We start from the raw sequence: 17,703 nt of genomic DNA, 5'->3' as shown, positions 1-17,703 counted from the left end.
TCCATCTGCTCATGCAACAGTGCAACACTGATTATAACAAAAATTAAAAAAAGAAAAGAAAAGATAAATTAAACACCAATTAAGTTGTAAAACGTAGACCAAGTACTAAATCTTGTAATTGCAAGAGCTGAACACATACGAAATTATACACGATGCAAGGGAACCAATTTGAGAGAGCTGCCACTGTCTATATCATCGAATCTATACATTGATAATATCCCCATTGCAAACTGTAAAAAAAATGTAGAATTTCAAGTAGATAATATTCCCGAGAAAAATAATTACCACCTAAAGAATTTCCAAAAATACTTTCAATTACCATTAATTTGCATTTTGTCAAAATATTTTGTATTTCCAATTGGTTATTTGTGGTAACACAGTTCAACTATACAGTATATACATTGAGCCAGCAACATGGCGACCAAACCTGCTGAAAAGGGTATTGTCTATATTGGTTCTATCACTCTAATATGTGGAGTCATATATTTTATTTTATTTTTATTTCTTTTTCCATTACAAATCTCAAATGGTAAACTGCACATAACATTTTGTTGATTCATAGTTGGAAGATTCTGCAGAGACTAATTGATCACCTTGCAGTATAGAATTTTCAAAAGCTCAAGAAAAGAACCTGAATAAGAAGAGGGACTAGATCCGGATCACTCATGCTCAGGTCAATCCGCTCATCCATCCTCAACTTCCCATTGGACCTAAACAGGCTACAATCACATGGAAAGGATGACACATAATTGTCAAAAATTAACAAAGGTATGAAGCGGAAATGTTAGTAGTCAAGACTTGAGTATGTATTTGAACTACGCTATTAAAAATAACCCAGTATGTTGTTGCAGCACCTTTCTGAAGAAATTAGAGCCTTTCTCATCCAAAATATAATAAAAATAGAAAAACCAAGAAAATTCACAATGAATAGAGATGAGACTAAGTATGCAGAATGTCAAGTTCAGACAACCATCTTAAGTCAAACAAGAAATTAGATGCAGCCCACAAAAGTATCTCACAAGAAGAAAAATATAGCATGCAAATGAACCAGAACATGGGCTACATTTCTGTAGTAAAATAGGGTCATTAATGTCATACATGTCAACAGCAGTGAAAGGTGAAATGTCTTGGTCCTTTGCACCGCTATGAAGATGCTGCCTAATGTCATCATATTTGATGACTGACATGGAGAGGCTCATATATTGTAATTGGTTTAGTGCCATACGCATATCTCCATTGACTCTCTCTACAAGTTCCTTAAGAGCAATCTGATACAATACAAAAGGTAAATTTCTGTGGATTAATTATTAGTTAAAATTAATAGAAAGGAGAATCATGAGACATAAAAATAAGCATATAACATGTCACAAAATAGTAAAACTAGATGAGTTCATCACTATGAACATTTACTTAAGCAGCTATAACCAAGTGCAAATATAAACCAAAGCATTGATGGAGTATTTACCTGACTAACTTGAAGGCCTTCTGCATTTGCAATTTCCATTAACCTCTTTGCCATCTATCATAAACCAAATTTAGAATTATTAACTCTGAAATTGGAAGTAGTGGACTTGAAATGTACAGCAAATATTGCAGAAGCTAGAACACCAAAAGTTCATTTTCTATCACACTGGCATATGCATCCAACACACACACACACACACACACACACACACAGTCAAAGCATACCCAATATTAAGGATCAAATTGGCCTCCCATGAATGAACTAGCTCACCATTCACCACCATACAAGATTTTTTCAGATAAAGTTTATAAAAAAAGTGACTGATTGGCCCCAAAGCCGTCTTCTCAAAGAAGGATTGGACCAAGCCTCTTTCCAACCCATCATTTGATGAGTCTGATTCAATGAATCAACCTGCCTAGGGTCATAAAAGGTGACCTTTAATACATACATTTCTTTTACAATGTATATTTATGATCCACGAAATTTGATTGGAGTTTGAAATGTCTGTGATCACCAACATATTGTAGCCAAAACATCATCCTCAACATAATGCCTCCACCTCTCATCCCTTTGCTCATGGTCAAACCTGGTGTTAACCAATTATGAAAGATCACTTTTTTAGAATCTCTTTTTAAAGTTTATCGACCTTAGTGATTCTAAATGGTGAACTCTTCAAGTCCACCCATTTCAGCATCTTCTAAACAAAGATAAAATGAAACTTTGACTTGTAAATTCAATCTTGTACAATCAGTTTAAAATAAAAAAAAAAACAAAAATCAAATTCCAGACAGTTGGGTACAAACAACAAACAAACAAGGCCTTAGTCCCAAAATTTTGGGGTTGGCTATGGATCCTTAATAGGTTAGTGCAGGTCAACCATATGTACCCTTTTCCTCTACTTTACTGTATCTATAGTCATACTGTCTGTCACTCCCTTAATTTACATGCCTTTTTTTTATTATTTCTACTAATGTGATTTTTGGTCTTCCTCTATATTTTTTTTGTTCCCTCATCTTGTAAATTTGAAACTTTGTAGTAGTCATGCAGAATAAAAGAAGACAGCTAGTTGTAATTTTCCCAAAGATCAATACTAAGGAGAGAATCTAAGGCTAAGAAATATTACTATTCATGACTCATCAACAAAGCTAATCCAAATCTCAGATAAAATCTTAATGTGGGTATCAATGAGCTACCCGTGTAACACCAACGAGTGTGCTTGTGTACAGGGAAGAAACTAACCATAAACATGATTCCAGAGAGTCCCCCACACCCCCCCCCCCCCCCACACTCAAAAAAAGAAAAAAAAAAGTAAGAAGAAACAAAAATGCCTTTCACTTCCATTAAGTCTAGACACCTATTATTAAAATCAGACTAGTATATCTACATATATCAACTACTATACTTTAGGCCATGAACTATCCAAGAACTCAAGTTGACAAAATTTCCCAGAAAAGGCCAGTCCAAACCAAACATAACTTGGAATGGTATATTTTAGATAATCTGACTAACTCTAGTCTTGTAAACATCATCACAGAAGCAAAAAACACAAGAGAATGTCAATTCAGAAAATACCAGACAAAGGGACTAGATCACAACTACATGGAATTTCATGCATAACAAAAACAAGTACTTTAAAAACAATTATAGAAATGAGCACAAAAACCTGCGATTCCTCAGGTTTCTTAAATTCGAGAAGCAAACAGTAGTTCACAAGACTTTTTGTTTCTGGCTGTATTGGTCATTACAAATGCAGATAATAGGAATTTTGGAAATCTTAATGCTAGCAATAAGGTTAGCAATTCCACCCCTATCTCCAACAAACATCCCATCAACCTCGTCCATAATCAGCACAGTTTTTGAATGCTTTGATCTGCAACTTCAACAATTAACTTTAGCATAAATTTCAAACAGAAAAACATCTATGCACTTGTGTGTTATATTAAAGAATGCAAAACCAACCAATCCATATTGACACTTAGGGCCTCATTGCTGACAAGTTCCTTAATAGAATTAGCATTGCTTCCAACAATTCCTTTCTCAATTCTGGCGTCAGCCTTCCCACGACTGTCACTAGCATTTACCTAAATGAAATATGGGAGAACACGAGAGCAGAATTATTTTGTTTTTTTCCGTTCTTCTTTTTTTGATAGGTGTCTTTTGCTCTGTTTCTTATTTCCAGTATCAAGAAAATGAGCGTTCCAATTTGCCAACCACTTCTGAAGCCAATCAACCTGCACATCATTAGATAGAGGAGTCCTTACAATTCTTTTTCCAGATTTAAATACATGAAAATAAAAATTTAGTCCCAAAAGCAATGGCAGAAAGATGAGAACTAACACACATACCAACGACTCATTTCCAATAATATCTTGCAGAACCTTTGGGCTATATTTTTCCGTCCATGTCAAAGCATTCATTGCCATGGTTTGAGTCTTATGCTTAGCTGGGGACAACCCTGAGATCAAGCCTTTTCCAGATTTATGCATTCATTTCAATTCTAATGATTGATGTCATTGCTGGGAAAAGTGTATAGCAAGTCTTTTAATAAAAAAATTATTTGACTGCACATACAGCTATATTATTATATATTAGAAGCAATATGCAATCATATAAGGCAAAGTCAAATTTAATATCTGATTATTTGATAACTGCGAATTCCACTAAATCACTTAAATCTTAGATAGTAATTCCAAGCAACAACAAAGGAAGAGCTCTATTGCTGGTTCGGAATCAACAGCAAATGAAAAGAAACGATAAGAACAAAGCAAAAAAGGAAAACTGAAATCATATCCATTCCATTTCTTTTGTTCTTCAGAAAAAAAAAATGGTTAAAAGAAAATCAACCCAACTTATAATTAGTCATGAACAATCATATCACCAATCTAACATATGTTGACTTCATCAATTTTCCCAGGAACCAAAGAGAACCCAGATGAAAAAACTCAGTGTGTGAGAAATTCAATCGAACTTCAATAAACCCTTTAGCTTCAATTAAACCCTGATAAACAAAATTCATTGATACCAAAAGCAACAAATCCCAACCAAAACAGCATCCAGCTAAAACCATAAAACCATAATAATGTAACAATATGGCTTACAGATTATGAAATAGAAGATTCAAGCAGATCATAAACAACAATATTCAAGGTTGGATTCTAAGACCTTTGACTGGTCTCACCCTTTGGTTCCACCAATGCGATTGACCATCGAAAATCATCCCCATTTTCTTCTCCTCACTGGTTCCTTAACTGGTCTCACCTTGCCTAAAAAGAACACAAGCAAATACTAATATTCAAATCATTTAACCATAAAGAGATGCATATGTAATTGGTATAAGAGGGGGAATACCATGTCCAGTCCCACAGTCAGGAGGATGTGTCCGTGTCCGTTGCGGCCTTCGCGGCCGATCCTCACTGTGTGAAGCCTCTGGTGGGGGGTGGGTATCTCTGTCTGGATGGCACCAGGGGTGGGTAGCCCAGGGGTGGGCATGAATCTCATCTCATCTCTACCACATACATCTGCGGGGATAGTGCCGGTAGTCTGTAGGGGAGAGGATGTGGGTGGGCAAGTATCATCGCGAACCATGGATGGGGACCGACATGTTTGGGCAAACGTATGGGATGGACCCGCATCATCATGTGCCATGGAGCCCATGTCATAACCAGTGTCCAAACACATCTCATCTGATGTCTGACTTGCCTCTTCCATCGTGTGGTCATGCACGGGTGTGTGACGCCCACCCGATGTGTGACGGCGAGCAGTTATGGGACGCCGACTAGATGTATGATGCTGACTAGATTGACGACCTCCATGCCTTTGACGTCCACCTGCTTGCCGACCACGCCCTACAGCCAGTTCACTTGCATTGCCCACAGTGCGTGCATCGTCCAAGGTCAATCAACTGATCTCTTCAACAGATTGCAAGGCATTCATACAGTCGGTGTAGATCTCAGACCCTGGTTCGAACTTCGCCATAATCCTCAACTGTGATTCAACCTGTCACAAGTATACAAGAGTAATGTTAGGATTTGGAACTAAACTATGCGAAGTGAGGTACATTTATAACAGAATAGTCTTTGTAAACTTACCAAAGTGTCCCAGTATGAGGTCTCTTTTGTAATATGCCGAACAGTGATGGGACGATACCACACCATATACTCGTCATTGTAGCTCATTACCCCATGAAAGGGCGGTGCTTCGGCAATTGTGGCATGCGCAGCCCATCTAGCAATATGAGTGGCATGTTCTTGAACCCAGTTTTTTTCGTGCTTGCCTTGGAGTGTTATCTTGTGAAGTTCAATTGAAGTATCAACATTGTCTGGTACGCCTTGCTTCATCTCAAACTGTCGAAGAAAACGTTCAGGGTGATGGGCTTCAACCACCCAAAAATGTATGAGCGGCACAATGGACCTCCATATGTGTTGGCCTGCCGTACAATATGCGGGCAGGGAACCCAAATAATCTTTATATGGCTCCCAGACAATCTACAATGATCCAACAAATGCAAACAACCATATTAACAATATATGTGTAACGAATGTGTAAAAAATGTGTAACGAATGTGACCAATACATGCCAAAGTGGTTCCCACTTGTAAGGCACGATACCTGATTTGGTCGGAACGAAGCAAGCAACACACGATAGGCGTGTAGGACATGCATTGGATGGTCAGTTGTTATCTTAGCCCCTTTCCATCTACCAAACAACACAGACATAACCTTCATATAAGTTACTTACATAATTCCCATGCAAAAAAAATTAATGCGGAAATGTAAAACGATAACTAAGTTGAAGATCCTACATACCTGACAGCAAGTGGACCTGGGGGCAGTGCCTGGTGTGGATGCCTCATCACAGGACATATTTGTGGAAACCTCGCCCACGCCCACAACTGCACTAATAGCAGTGCACCACCAATTTGCTTGGCTGTCTTCTCTGATGCCTTACAGAGGTGTCTATATAGCCAACTTAGTGTTGCATTACCCCAACTATAATTCTTTCCATTGCTGATTGGATTGAAAAATTGTAGATACATGATTGAGAGCCGTTTGCCAGACTTGTTCATAAACAGTATACTACCCAACATTTGGAGTATGTAAAACCGAGCATACTGTTGTACACGCACCTCAATGGCATCAGTAGGAAGAGGGTTGTGAAACTGCTCCTCCAGCCCCTTCCAACATTGCAGTGTTCTTTTTTGTACCAACTGGTCTGTCCGGTAGAGGGGGGTACCTAGCAATTCCATGCAAAAGTCACGCCAGTTGTCCATATGGGTAAATCCTACCACCGGCAAGCTATGTACAGGTACCCCCATGATGACCTCTATGTCTTGTAGCGTGATGGTCATCTCACCGTGGGGCAAGTGAAATGAGTGCGTCTCTGGCCGCCATCTCTCCACTAAGGCCGTGATCAGTGCATGGTCAAGGTCCATATGCGGGACCTGAAGTAGCCCATCTAACTCCGCATCTGTGATATAAGTGGCAATCCGTGGATCTAACCCATCATCAAACAGACCTTTATCTCGGTGACGACAAGTCAGAACACCTAGCACTTCCTGCAAACAAAGCAGCTTAGTATTAATAATAGCATTCACTAACCACGTAATAATTACATTTCAAACATAATGCCCAAAATCTTTCTACTACATATATTGACTACGATTTTGGACACAAGTGCATACCTCGCCTGCCAAAAGAGCATCCCAAAGCAAACTTGAACGATGCATAGGTTGCCTCGTCAAGACAGTCCCTATAGAGGGTCCTGCTCGATGTGGGTCCATACCTGGCATAAATTAAAGGTGATTAATGGCCCATTAGCATATTCATCAAATACCCATAAGCTAAATCAAAATGATAGCATCTCATTGATAGCATCTCACTAATTTTTTTATTTGTTTTTATATCAATAGTTTTTTTATGGCCTTTAAGAGGGGAAATGCTATTGTTGAGGGTGGTTCAAGTGTAATTTTATTGAACCAAATTGCTAAAGTCAGTACCTATATATACATGTTCTCTTTCTTCATCCCTTTGTTTTGTTTTAAGTTATATTTAATATTTAGTTGTATTTTAAAGTTAGTATTGGAATTTGTATATCAATGAATATACCAATTGTTTGATTAATTGCAAAATATAAACAATAGGCTATATATATATATATATATATATATATATATATATATAAATAAATAAATAATGACCAATAATTATTATGACCAAAAACAAAAGCTAACCTTTGTGCTAAAAAAGAATGGAAACAATGGTTTAAGTTTCTTACAACAAAACAACCAATTAATTATAATTGATATAGCTATCAAAAAACATTATAATTGATATGATCTTTGTTTTGTTGGATTTTACTTTTGATTTTTTTTCTTGAATTTATAAAATTTTCTAATACATTTTGTGTTCTAAATATTATTAAGAGAAAATTCATATTTTGATGTGATTACCCCCCCTTTTTTTGGTTTGAATCATGGTTTTGTTGGGTTTTAGGTCCTAAAAATGTTTGTTTCATTTTTTTTCTTTGATTTAAAAATATTTTAGATACATTTTCAATGTTTTAGATATTAAGGAAAAAAATTTTGGTTATTGAGAAAGTTTTTTTCTTACCATTTTTTAGCATACTTTGATGATGAACAAAATTTTATAAATAAATGTTATATAGGAATGGATATTTTTCTTACTTTACCTTTTAACTTCTTGAGAAAGATCGTTTTGTTTTTCATTTTCATATATATCTAGTATTAAATTTTCTTGTGCATCATGCAGGTTAGTTTAGATCTAAAATGCAAGCAAATATCTCATTCTCAATTTCTTTTGTTACTTCATTTCAATCTAAACACATGAGCATAGATTTTTTTTTTATAAAATTTTTAAAATAGCAAGTTTGCAACCCATCCACCTCCCTAATCATAATGCATGAAAGAATGAAAAATTCATTAGATTTAAAATAATCGATATAGATGTATTAGGGTATACTTTAAAATAAAAAGAATGATGGTATATTGGTCCCTACATTCATGTATTCCCAGAAATAAGATTATTTGAGATACTTTGGTCAAATGAATTGAGCTATAGATGAAATTATGCCGACCCAAACATCCATCCTTACTAAATTTTAAAAAGAATGTTAGCATATTAAGGTTATGGTTGTAATGTAGGAGATCAATTGCCCAATAGGAATCAAGACTAAATACACTATAATTAGCATATCTCAATCACTATGGAGAAAAATCTTTGCAATTTATTGTGCAGGTCATTATAGTGATTCCCATTAACATTCTAGTTAGTATAATTCATCCAATGACAATATAACTAGGAGTTAGAGCAACGACAATAGTTGGGACACCCACAATATTGAAAAAAATTATAAAAAATTATCAATTTTTTCCTTCCAAGTATATCATCCAGCCAAATAGCCAACAAAGCACTAGCTATGGCACCACCCAGCATTGTGGATATGATCAATTTTTGAAACCATTGACGCTCATCAATGGTTGGAAAATCTTGGCACATGTAAAATAGTGCTACTAAGATTACACCTATAATCATGAAATGTGTGTAATTTATTTTTATGAGATTCTGCCTACAATTAACCATGGAATATGTTTATACATGTTTGACTTCAAATTAGTTTTTCTCAACTCTACTCATTATAATTTTTTCTCTATCATATAAGATAGGAGGAAATTTAAGAATAAAATTTTGGTATGGAAATATTGATTATCTTAAACAAATTATTGTTATTTATATGTTTATTAACATGTTTAGTATATAGTAAGTGCAAAAATTTACTCCAAAGTAGAGATTGGGTTTAATGCCACCTCTTAATTTTTACTATGAGCTACTGAGATTAATTTGATAAAACCCCTCCCAAATCATAGTGCATGAAAGACATTCTGTGGGAGACATTCTAATTCTACAATTTCTCGACTCACAATTCCTTAACAGATTAGATACACATTTCCCTACCCATCTTTAGAAGTAAAGCAAGGTAGACAAGTGGGAAGAGTTCTAGCTACAAACAGTTACACTAGGCACTTCTTGTAATGCACGTGCTGTGCCAATGCCTTACACGGGCTAATTATTGATAGGCACAAAGTGTAAAAGATTAATGGAAAATGTGGAAGCTCCCACCAATTTTACAACAAATGGCTTACAAACTGACATGAGGATGAATGTGATGACTGGCACATAAACAACATAAGAAATAAATTTCTTAATTATTTTTTGTTTTGCATTTGAAAATTTGATACATCAGTTTGTAAGCCTTATGTCACATTTGTAGTATCCCCAATATCACCCAAAATTAATACCACAACTAATTAAAGCCTGCATTTGATGGAATACAAGAAGGCCTAAAAACAGAACAGTTGCTCATAAAAAATTAATATCATTAATAGAGGCTGCACTATCTAATTTCTTTCCTACATTTTCTAATCAGATATAAATCATACCTTTATTCAATGAAAAAATATTTGAAAGATAAATTAACCTAGAAATGGCAGGAAAATCGCTAAATACAAATAATACAAATGATGTTGCACAATCTACCCTTCTAAGCCATCCTAAATCCTTTTCTTGCATTACCTTGGAGATTTAGCTGAGAGACACTTTCCACAGGAAATAAGCTTCAACAATGAATGTGGTTTCCGCGTCCTAATTTTCAACCGTGAAAGCTGCAGATGGCCACACTCATAAGCAACATCCTCAAACAGATCACAATAAAATAATCATTACATAGCTATTAATTAAAATGAGATTAGAAATAAAAATGGGGTAAAAATAAATGGATCTTACTGAATAATTTAGCAACTTAAAATTTTAATGTTGGAAAATCTTATAAAGACAAGTTGGGAAGTTTTAACAAGATGGTCTTGGCAATGACTGGCGGTAGGTCCAATCAAGTATAGAAAGAACTATGCATGGCTAGAACTTTCTTCTACACTAATATCATTTCATTTTTTTCTTTTATTTATTTATCTAATTTCTTTCCTACATTTTCTAATCAGATATAAATCATACCTTTATTCAATGAAAAAATATTTGAAAGATAAATTAACCTAGAAATGGCAGGAAAATCGCTAAATACAAATAATACAAATGATGTTGCACAATCTACCCTTCTAAGCCATCCTAAATCCTTTTCTTGCATTACCTTGGAGATTTAGCTGAGAGACACTTTCCACAGGAAACAAGCTTCAGCAATGACTGTGGTTTGAGAGTGCGAGGTCGTCGGCGATGAAATGGGTTTGAGAGTGCAAGGTCGCCGGCGATGAAATGGGTTTGGGGTTTGTAAGTTTTGGGTGTGGAGAGTGAGAGTGTGTCTGGTGAGTGAGTGAGAAATGAGAAATTAGATTTGAACTTTCACCGGTTTTAGTGAGCAATACTCGAGTTTCATGTACTCGAGTACTGTTAACAAAACCCAAGTACCTGAAACTCGAGTATAATGGGCATCATATACACCAAATAGATGGTTGCCAATCCAGATTAGTACTCGAGTTTCAAGAACTCGGGTACTATTAACAATACTCGAGTACATGAAACTCGAGTATCAAATGGCATTATCCCATCAAAAGCTGGCGGCCAATCCAGATTGGTACCCGAGTTTAGTGGACTCAGTACCAGATTACAGTACTTGAGGGCACTAAACTCGAGTACCAAGTGACATTTTTTAATGGAGGTTCCATGCTGGCATGCCACGGTGGAAGTATAAAATCTAGTAAACTCGAGTACTGGAAAAAGTGGTATTCCTCCAATTACTTCCAAAACAGTATTTTTTGCCTAAATTTTTTTGAAAAAGATGGTCGATTTGGCCCAAGAAAATGACTAAATATTAACCAATTGGGCCTAACATCATCTATTCAGCCCAACCTTAAAAGAAACAAACGCCGCCGTTTTTAGGCTCCACTCGTATTACTCATTTCAGTTTCTTTTTGAGGATAAACGGCAGAAATCCCTCATTTCAGTTTCGGCACATGAAACTCTATGGAGACAATGTCACAGAAGACACATCCGACAAAACAGGTAGAACAAAACGACTTGTCGTTGTTGATCAACCGTCAAAGACTCACCGTTTCTGCAAGTTTTACCTCCAGCACACCGAATTGTTAACCAACTTTACCATATCAAACTGCAAACCCCAGAGAGAGTCTGAGACAGTTAGAGGCCATTGCAGAAGCTCTGAAATTAGAATCAATCAAAACCCACATGGAATTGAAGGATGATATCTCAGATGTAAGCTTCTTTTTCTCGATTTCTAGATATTCTTAATTTATTATTTCTCATATCCTTTGAGTTACTTATGAACCCAGAAGTACTTTCAGCTTCAGATACTTCTGGGTGGTAATAGATTACTAGTGCTGCTTAAAGTTATTGTCTTTTGCTAATCCTTGATTTCAGCAAAGATAATATATGCTCATCTTGATGTGACCAGGAATATATAATGTAGAATACTGTTCAAATACAGTTGATAATGTGGACCTTGTTTTCATAGTATGTAAATATATAATGTAGACCATGAAATCATACATATTAGAATAGTGTAAATACAGTTGGTTTCTTAGTATCACAGGGTTACCAAATATTAAAAAGTTTGTAATTGTTCATTTAATTTTATTTCAAACACAAACTGAGCTCAAACTCATCAATTTTACTATGAAATGGATTATACTATGAACTTATATAAAAATTGCTCATCAATTTTACTATGAACTTGTAAAAATCAAATTCACCAACTTTGTATTGTTAAAAGTGATTTTACTATGATATGGATTACGAATATTATCAATAAATTATAAATATATTTCATGAACTTATTTACAAACTTACACCATCCAATATCAAGTCTTTTTTAATAAATTTTTTTACATGTATACATATAAACAAATAATATTAAATATAATATAAATTGAACCTCATGTTGCCTTTTTTCTTTTCTATGGAAATATGCGTTAGGAAATGTTTGGTTCAAGTTTTCTGAGGAATCAAGTACTTATTACAATCTTTTTTTTTTTGGTTAATTTTGCCTTTCTTAAGCTGTTAAATCAGAATATATTGTTACCTATTATGCCATATTGAGTGTAGTTGTAATATTTCACACTGCATAGGTAGCCAAAGCATGTCATGACATTCTTACTAGTTGAAATGGGAACAAGTGGATCTTTGGATGGACAACATCGGTTGCTCATTAAGGGTAGATTTGCTCCTAAAAACTTTGAAGAGATCCTGCAAAGATACATAAGTAAGTACATTTATTATAGTTTTGTGATAGACCTACTTCTTACTTTAGTCCATCTATAATCTTATAGTCTACCAGATAACATGTCATAAGTAGACTGATACTAAACTTATCTATTTTCATGAATTAGCTTCTTCCATGTATATTATTTTTATTTGGATAAGTAGTCAATTTATTTATTCAATCAAAAGAATGGTATAGCTAAAAGTACACAGGAAGTATAAAATAGATACACCCACAGTTAAATTTTAAAATTGCAATGATCACTCAAATCTAAAAGGTTAGTAAAAGAATAAGATACAAAGAATGACTTCTCTTTTTGTAATATTTCGGGGACCTGGTTTTATCAATTCTTGAAAATTCAGCATAACGAGCTATTTGTTAGACTTCTATACTTAACAAATTCTTTGGGGTTTTTCAGAATGAGCTCAATTTGTTCTACTACAGCCCAGATTTCTCTTTTTGGTGTATTCACTTGTGATGAAAGATGATCAATGGGACTGGCATTGTTTCTCTGCATGTTTTCACACTTTTTGCTAGGTTTCTATGCTTGATGCCTTTTTCTCATGTGCATAATATCATTTTTTTTTTTTTATATAATCATGCATAATATCATTTAAATAAGATACAGAGCTTTTTATGATTTTGGTAGATTACATGTTTCTTTGGTCATTTGGGTGTCTTACTAGCTATGTTCCTTTCAGAGAGAGGGCATAGTGGGGGGGTGGGGGTTGGATATTCTTAATCCTTTTTGTAAAAGATTACAATGTCCGTGGTTCTTATGACTCTGCAGCTTATTAGTAGAGTGTTCAATATCTTCTGAGAGAATAATCTTGAGCTTGCAGGAGATAAACGTAGGACAGTTATGAGACCTCCACAAGTTCTTTAAGGGGCGCAAAGAAGACAGGGTTTGTAAATTCTACGATCTATGAAAAACATATGCTTATTTTTTGTTTTAAACTTATATGTTCTTTCCTTTACATGTAGTACTTCTGAAAATCAGTTTAAGATAATGGTTATGTGCTCCATAGTTTTTAATCTATGTAAAAATCACAATATAAATTTTTTCTTCAAATATTTTAGAGGATTCGGATACTTATGACTTTTTTTGGGTTTATTGTAACTTAAGTTGTTATCTCATAGAATATATTGTTACCTTTTATGCCATTTTGAGTGTTTCTATCGTTTCAGGTTGCATAGGCAGCCAGAGCATGTCATGACATTCTTACCATCTGAAATGGGGACAAGTGGATCTTTGGGTGGATGACAGCAGTTAGCAGTAAGGGGTAGATTTACTCCTAAAAGCTTTGAAGGGATTCTGCAAAGATGCATAAGTAAGTACATAATAGTGATATACTATGTCCATTGGGTTAAATGTTTGGTTATTATCATTGAGGCTGGGCACTTGAGTTTATTAATTGAGACAAAATGGATGTTTATGATTATTAAAATCTGTAAAGAGAAATTCTAGGTTTTGTATGATTTAAAATACTTGTTTATGCTAGCCATTCCAAACAATTTTGGCAATAGCAAGCAGTTTGGATTTTTCAGATCTGTAATCTATGTTCTCTCTTTGTCATTACCTCTTAAGATTAATCTTTAAGTGAAATCTACTGCCAATGAACTCTCAGAAGCTAAGTTATTCATGATTACACTAAAATTGATCACAAGCAGAACACAGCGAAGCTTGGGTCATTGTAAACTTGCTTGCTAAAACAACCTTTTAAGTAAAATGTAATCCTTTTATTTATTTTTTATGGTTTTTTTTAATAGTCCTGAAGTGCAACAATAGCTACCAACAACCACTATTCCCCTGGGGTTTCAAACTTGCTTGCTAAAAAAACCCAGTCCAAAGATGGCCAGCATTAAGCTTCTGACACATGACTTCTTGAGAAAATGAACCTCCACAACCTTCATAACTTGGGGATGCATCAGAATCTTTCTTCCATACATGGGGTATGAATGTCTCCTCCTCGATGTGCATTTTGGCAATGCCCTCTTTTATCTCCTCTGCACTGGCTTGTAGCTGCAAAGATAACTCCAGGTTCCACAATACTTCAGCCATGGATGGCCTGTCTCTGCCCTGATCAGCCACACATTTCATTGCAGTCACAGCATATTGCTTGAAGCATTCAGGTGCAATCTTCCCCTTCAGATAAGGATCAGTCATCTGATTAAGAATACCCATCTTTTGGCAATGTACAACCCACTCCACCAAGCTTACTTGCTCCTCTGGAAGTGATGTGTCCATTACTGGCCGAGCACATAAGATCTCAAAAAAAAACAACCCCAAATGAGTAAACATCAGATTTTTCAGTCAGTTGCTGTAACAGAATATACTCCGAATCCAAATACCCACAACTACCCCTAACAACAGTTGTTACATTTGTTTTATCCAAAGTAGGACCTGTTTTTGACAAGCCAAAATCAGAAACCTTGGCAACCCACTTCTCATCTGAGAGAATGTTTGTTGTCTTAACATCTCGGTGGATAATGGTGTGCTTGGCACCTGTGTGGAGATAGTGTAAACCGCGAGCAGCTCTAATGCATATCTCAAGCCTTTGCTTCCAGGGTAATGGTGGATTTTGGGTATTGTATAGATGCTCACGTAGTGTTCCATGAGACATGTAGTCATAAACAAGAATCATTTCACAGCTGTCTTCACAATAGCCGATCAATGAAACAAGGTGGTGATGACGAACTTTTGAAAGCATTTCAATCTCAGTTTGAAACTCGTGTACTCCTTGATCAGAGAGAGGATTTCCACGCTTGATTGCTACTTTGGTTGCTCCACCGTTAATTTCTCCCTTGTAAACTTTACCAAAACCTCCAAACCCAAGGAGTAGAGCCTCATCGAAGTCCTTGGTGGCAACCTTGATCTCAGAAAATGAGAACCGTCAACAAAGGTTCTTGGTAAATCCTCGTCCATGTTTTTGGTGCCACCTAGAAGGAACTCCCCTTGCACTTGAATCTTTTCCATGTCCATGTTCTTGGTGCCACCTAGAAGCAACTTCACTTGCACTCAAGTCTTTTCCATGCTGGCAACGGTAAGAAGCAACAACAAAGAAACCAATAACGAAGGCTAAGACAATTCCACTAGTAACAACTCCGATGATGATTGTTTTCTGATTCTTTCTTTTACCATGACCAAATGATGGCCTAGTTATTGTTGGGTCAATTATTTAGGAGCGGGAATAGGATTCGGCCCGGCCAGATTACCATTTGTATCATTAACTTCAAATATTTCTACTCCATTCAATATTGCATCGTAATACATGGGGCTTGGAAGATGTGTTAGGATGCAGTGCGAGGGACAAATACTGTTGTGGACTTCCATTTGGAACAAGAACCAAATAATCCTTATACACAGGAACCCCAGCCAAGCCTGCCTTGAAAATACATCCACCCTTGGCTCCGCAGTTTGATTATAAAGGAAGACATCAAACACTCTTTGATTAATCATGGTTACATTTGCTTGAATCTCACAGAAATGAAGCCTAACTAGGTAATAGAATCCAGAGCCAACTGAGAAAATCCAAGTCAAATTGTAAGCAAGATTGATTTGAGCATTCGGGCCCATTGATCTAGCAGTGGCGTAGACATCAACTGGTGCAACATAAGTATGCATGCTCGTAGGATACTGGATGATACTCGTGTTCTCGGCAGAATACGCAACCCCAAAGGCAGCCCCGTAGATGTATAGCAAGTCATCCCCCCAGCTCCTATAAAGAACCGTATCATGGGAGGGTGAAATATCATTTCCACCCACATTCACCCGATAAACATTCTCAAGTGCACTGCTGTTATCAATGTAGAAGGGAGCATTCTGACCCACAATCATCAGACTTCCATCTGTGGAACTATAAATATCAGGCATTGACACGATCTCAATCCCATTCACAAATGCATACGCCTTTGGAGCTTTGGCAGATGGGACGAAACTTATATCCAATGTTGCACCCTCAACATTGATCGAATACTCCTATGCAAAATTCAATGCTTCTGTGGTTTGCGTGGCACTGAAGTTGTTAAGGAGAATATAAGACCCGGTTGTGACAGAGAAAACACCGTCGGATGCATTTAGGCTTGCATATGAAGCAGGATAAAGTAAAGACGGACAAATTTACGACCAGCAACAACCGGGATACTATAGGTGAAGTTCGAGGGAAAAACCCGAGCATTCATGTGAGGGACTAAAGGGACTGAAGGGTCTTGAGTAGCACTTGGGATACGATGGATTTCACATTTGGAGACAGATGCTTAGACCCAATATCTGTGTTCCATTTTCGTCCATCAGTATCGGTACTTGTAGGAGTACCCCCACAACTTAGGAAGATTTTCTCAGTTGGTACATAATTGGCGGCCAGAGTTGCATGAATTGTAAAGGCCAAGTAAAGAATAATGGGTATAGGTTTAGACTCAAAACCGAGTTTATAAGTGTTCCTCATTGACTCAAAAGTTCAACTTGGATACAGTTTTTTCCTGATTTAGAAAGATCTTGAATCACTCACCAAATCAGTCAGAGCCAAGAAAATGCATATGACTAAAGAACAGAGATATACTATCATGAGATCTTTGGCTTTGGGTGAAGAAGCTCGAAACAGAGACGTAAAATATGACAAGAAGAATTTTCAACAAAACCCCATTGAAGTTTCAGATACTCATACCAGGATAGCTACACTTTATGAGCGGAAGACCTGGCATAGATTGAACAAAATTCTATTCTAATTTCTAAGACTGAAGAAAATTCAGGAAATAGATTACAAACTTCAGCACCAAAGGATTGAAGTGAACAGATTTCAAGCCATTTAAACTGAAAACAAAGACTGATTGGGTGAAAATGAGAGTTTACCTTCTGGACCAGAAGCTGAGACTCAACAGTGAGTTGCAATGGGGTTCTAGAGCCTTGGATTTCATGGATGGCGAAGACAGCTTGCATAAAACCCCGAAACTGAAATAAAAGCTAAGCTTGCTTTTCCATACTCCCAAGACTTTAGTTA

The 17,703-nt window shown here is 36.1% G+C and overlaps 1 protein-coding gene, 1 long non-coding RNA gene and 2 pseudogenes across 2 annotated transcripts; 1 reads left to right on the top strand and 3 right to left on the bottom strand.

The window, feature by feature from the left end:
* Positions 1-610: 610 nt before the first annotated feature.
* Positions 611-3,951, bottom strand: LOC142608870 (replication factor C subunit 1-like; annotated as a pseudogene).
* Positions 3,952-6,453: 2,502 nt separating this feature from the next.
* Positions 6,454-7,244, bottom strand: LOC142608869 (serine/threonine-protein phosphatase 7 long form homolog). Its single transcript, XM_075780529.1, has 3 exons — positions 7,146-7,244; positions 6,591-7,019; positions 6,454-6,471 (listed from the first exon to the last, which is right to left on the bottom strand). Exons 1-3 carry the CDS (start codon positions 7,242-7,244, stop codon positions 6,454-6,456), a joined length of 546 nt encoding a protein of 181 aa, XP_075636644.1.
* Positions 7,245-11,442: 4,198 nt separating this feature from the next.
* On the top strand, positions 11,443-14,262 carry LOC142609729 (uncharacterized). The gene is made up of 4 exons (XR_012839660.1): positions 11,443-11,700; positions 12,573-12,706; positions 13,549-13,611; positions 13,895-14,262. It is a non-coding gene; the product is annotated as an uncharacterized LOC142609729 (long non-coding RNA).
* A 216-nt stretch (positions 14,263-14,478) lies between these two features.
* Positions 14,479-17,331, bottom strand: LOC142609728 (receptor-like protein kinase FERONIA; annotated as a pseudogene).
* Positions 17,332-17,703: the final 372 nt, after the last annotated feature.

The sequence above is a fragment of the Castanea sativa genome, chromosome 9 (genome assembly GCF_040712315.1).
Source record: "Castanea sativa cultivar Marrone di Chiusa Pesio chromosome 9, ASM4071231v1".
In the NCBI taxonomy this organism is placed as follows: Eukaryota; Viridiplantae; Streptophyta; class Magnoliopsida; order Fagales; family Fagaceae; genus Castanea; species Castanea sativa.
The sequence above is the reverse complement of the archived record's forward strand: the minus strand, read 5'-3'. Positions and strand labels throughout refer to the sequence as shown.

Coding starts and splice junctions, on each gene's coding strand:
- LOC142608869 (XM_075780529.1), bottom strand. CDS start 7,244: ATGGACCCACATCGAGCAGGACCCTCTATAGGGACTGTCTTGACGAGG. Junction 7,020..7,145: donor ATGCTCTTTTGGCAGGCGAG/GTATGCACTTGT, acceptor CTTTGTTTGCAG/GAAGTGCTAGGTGTTCTGAC.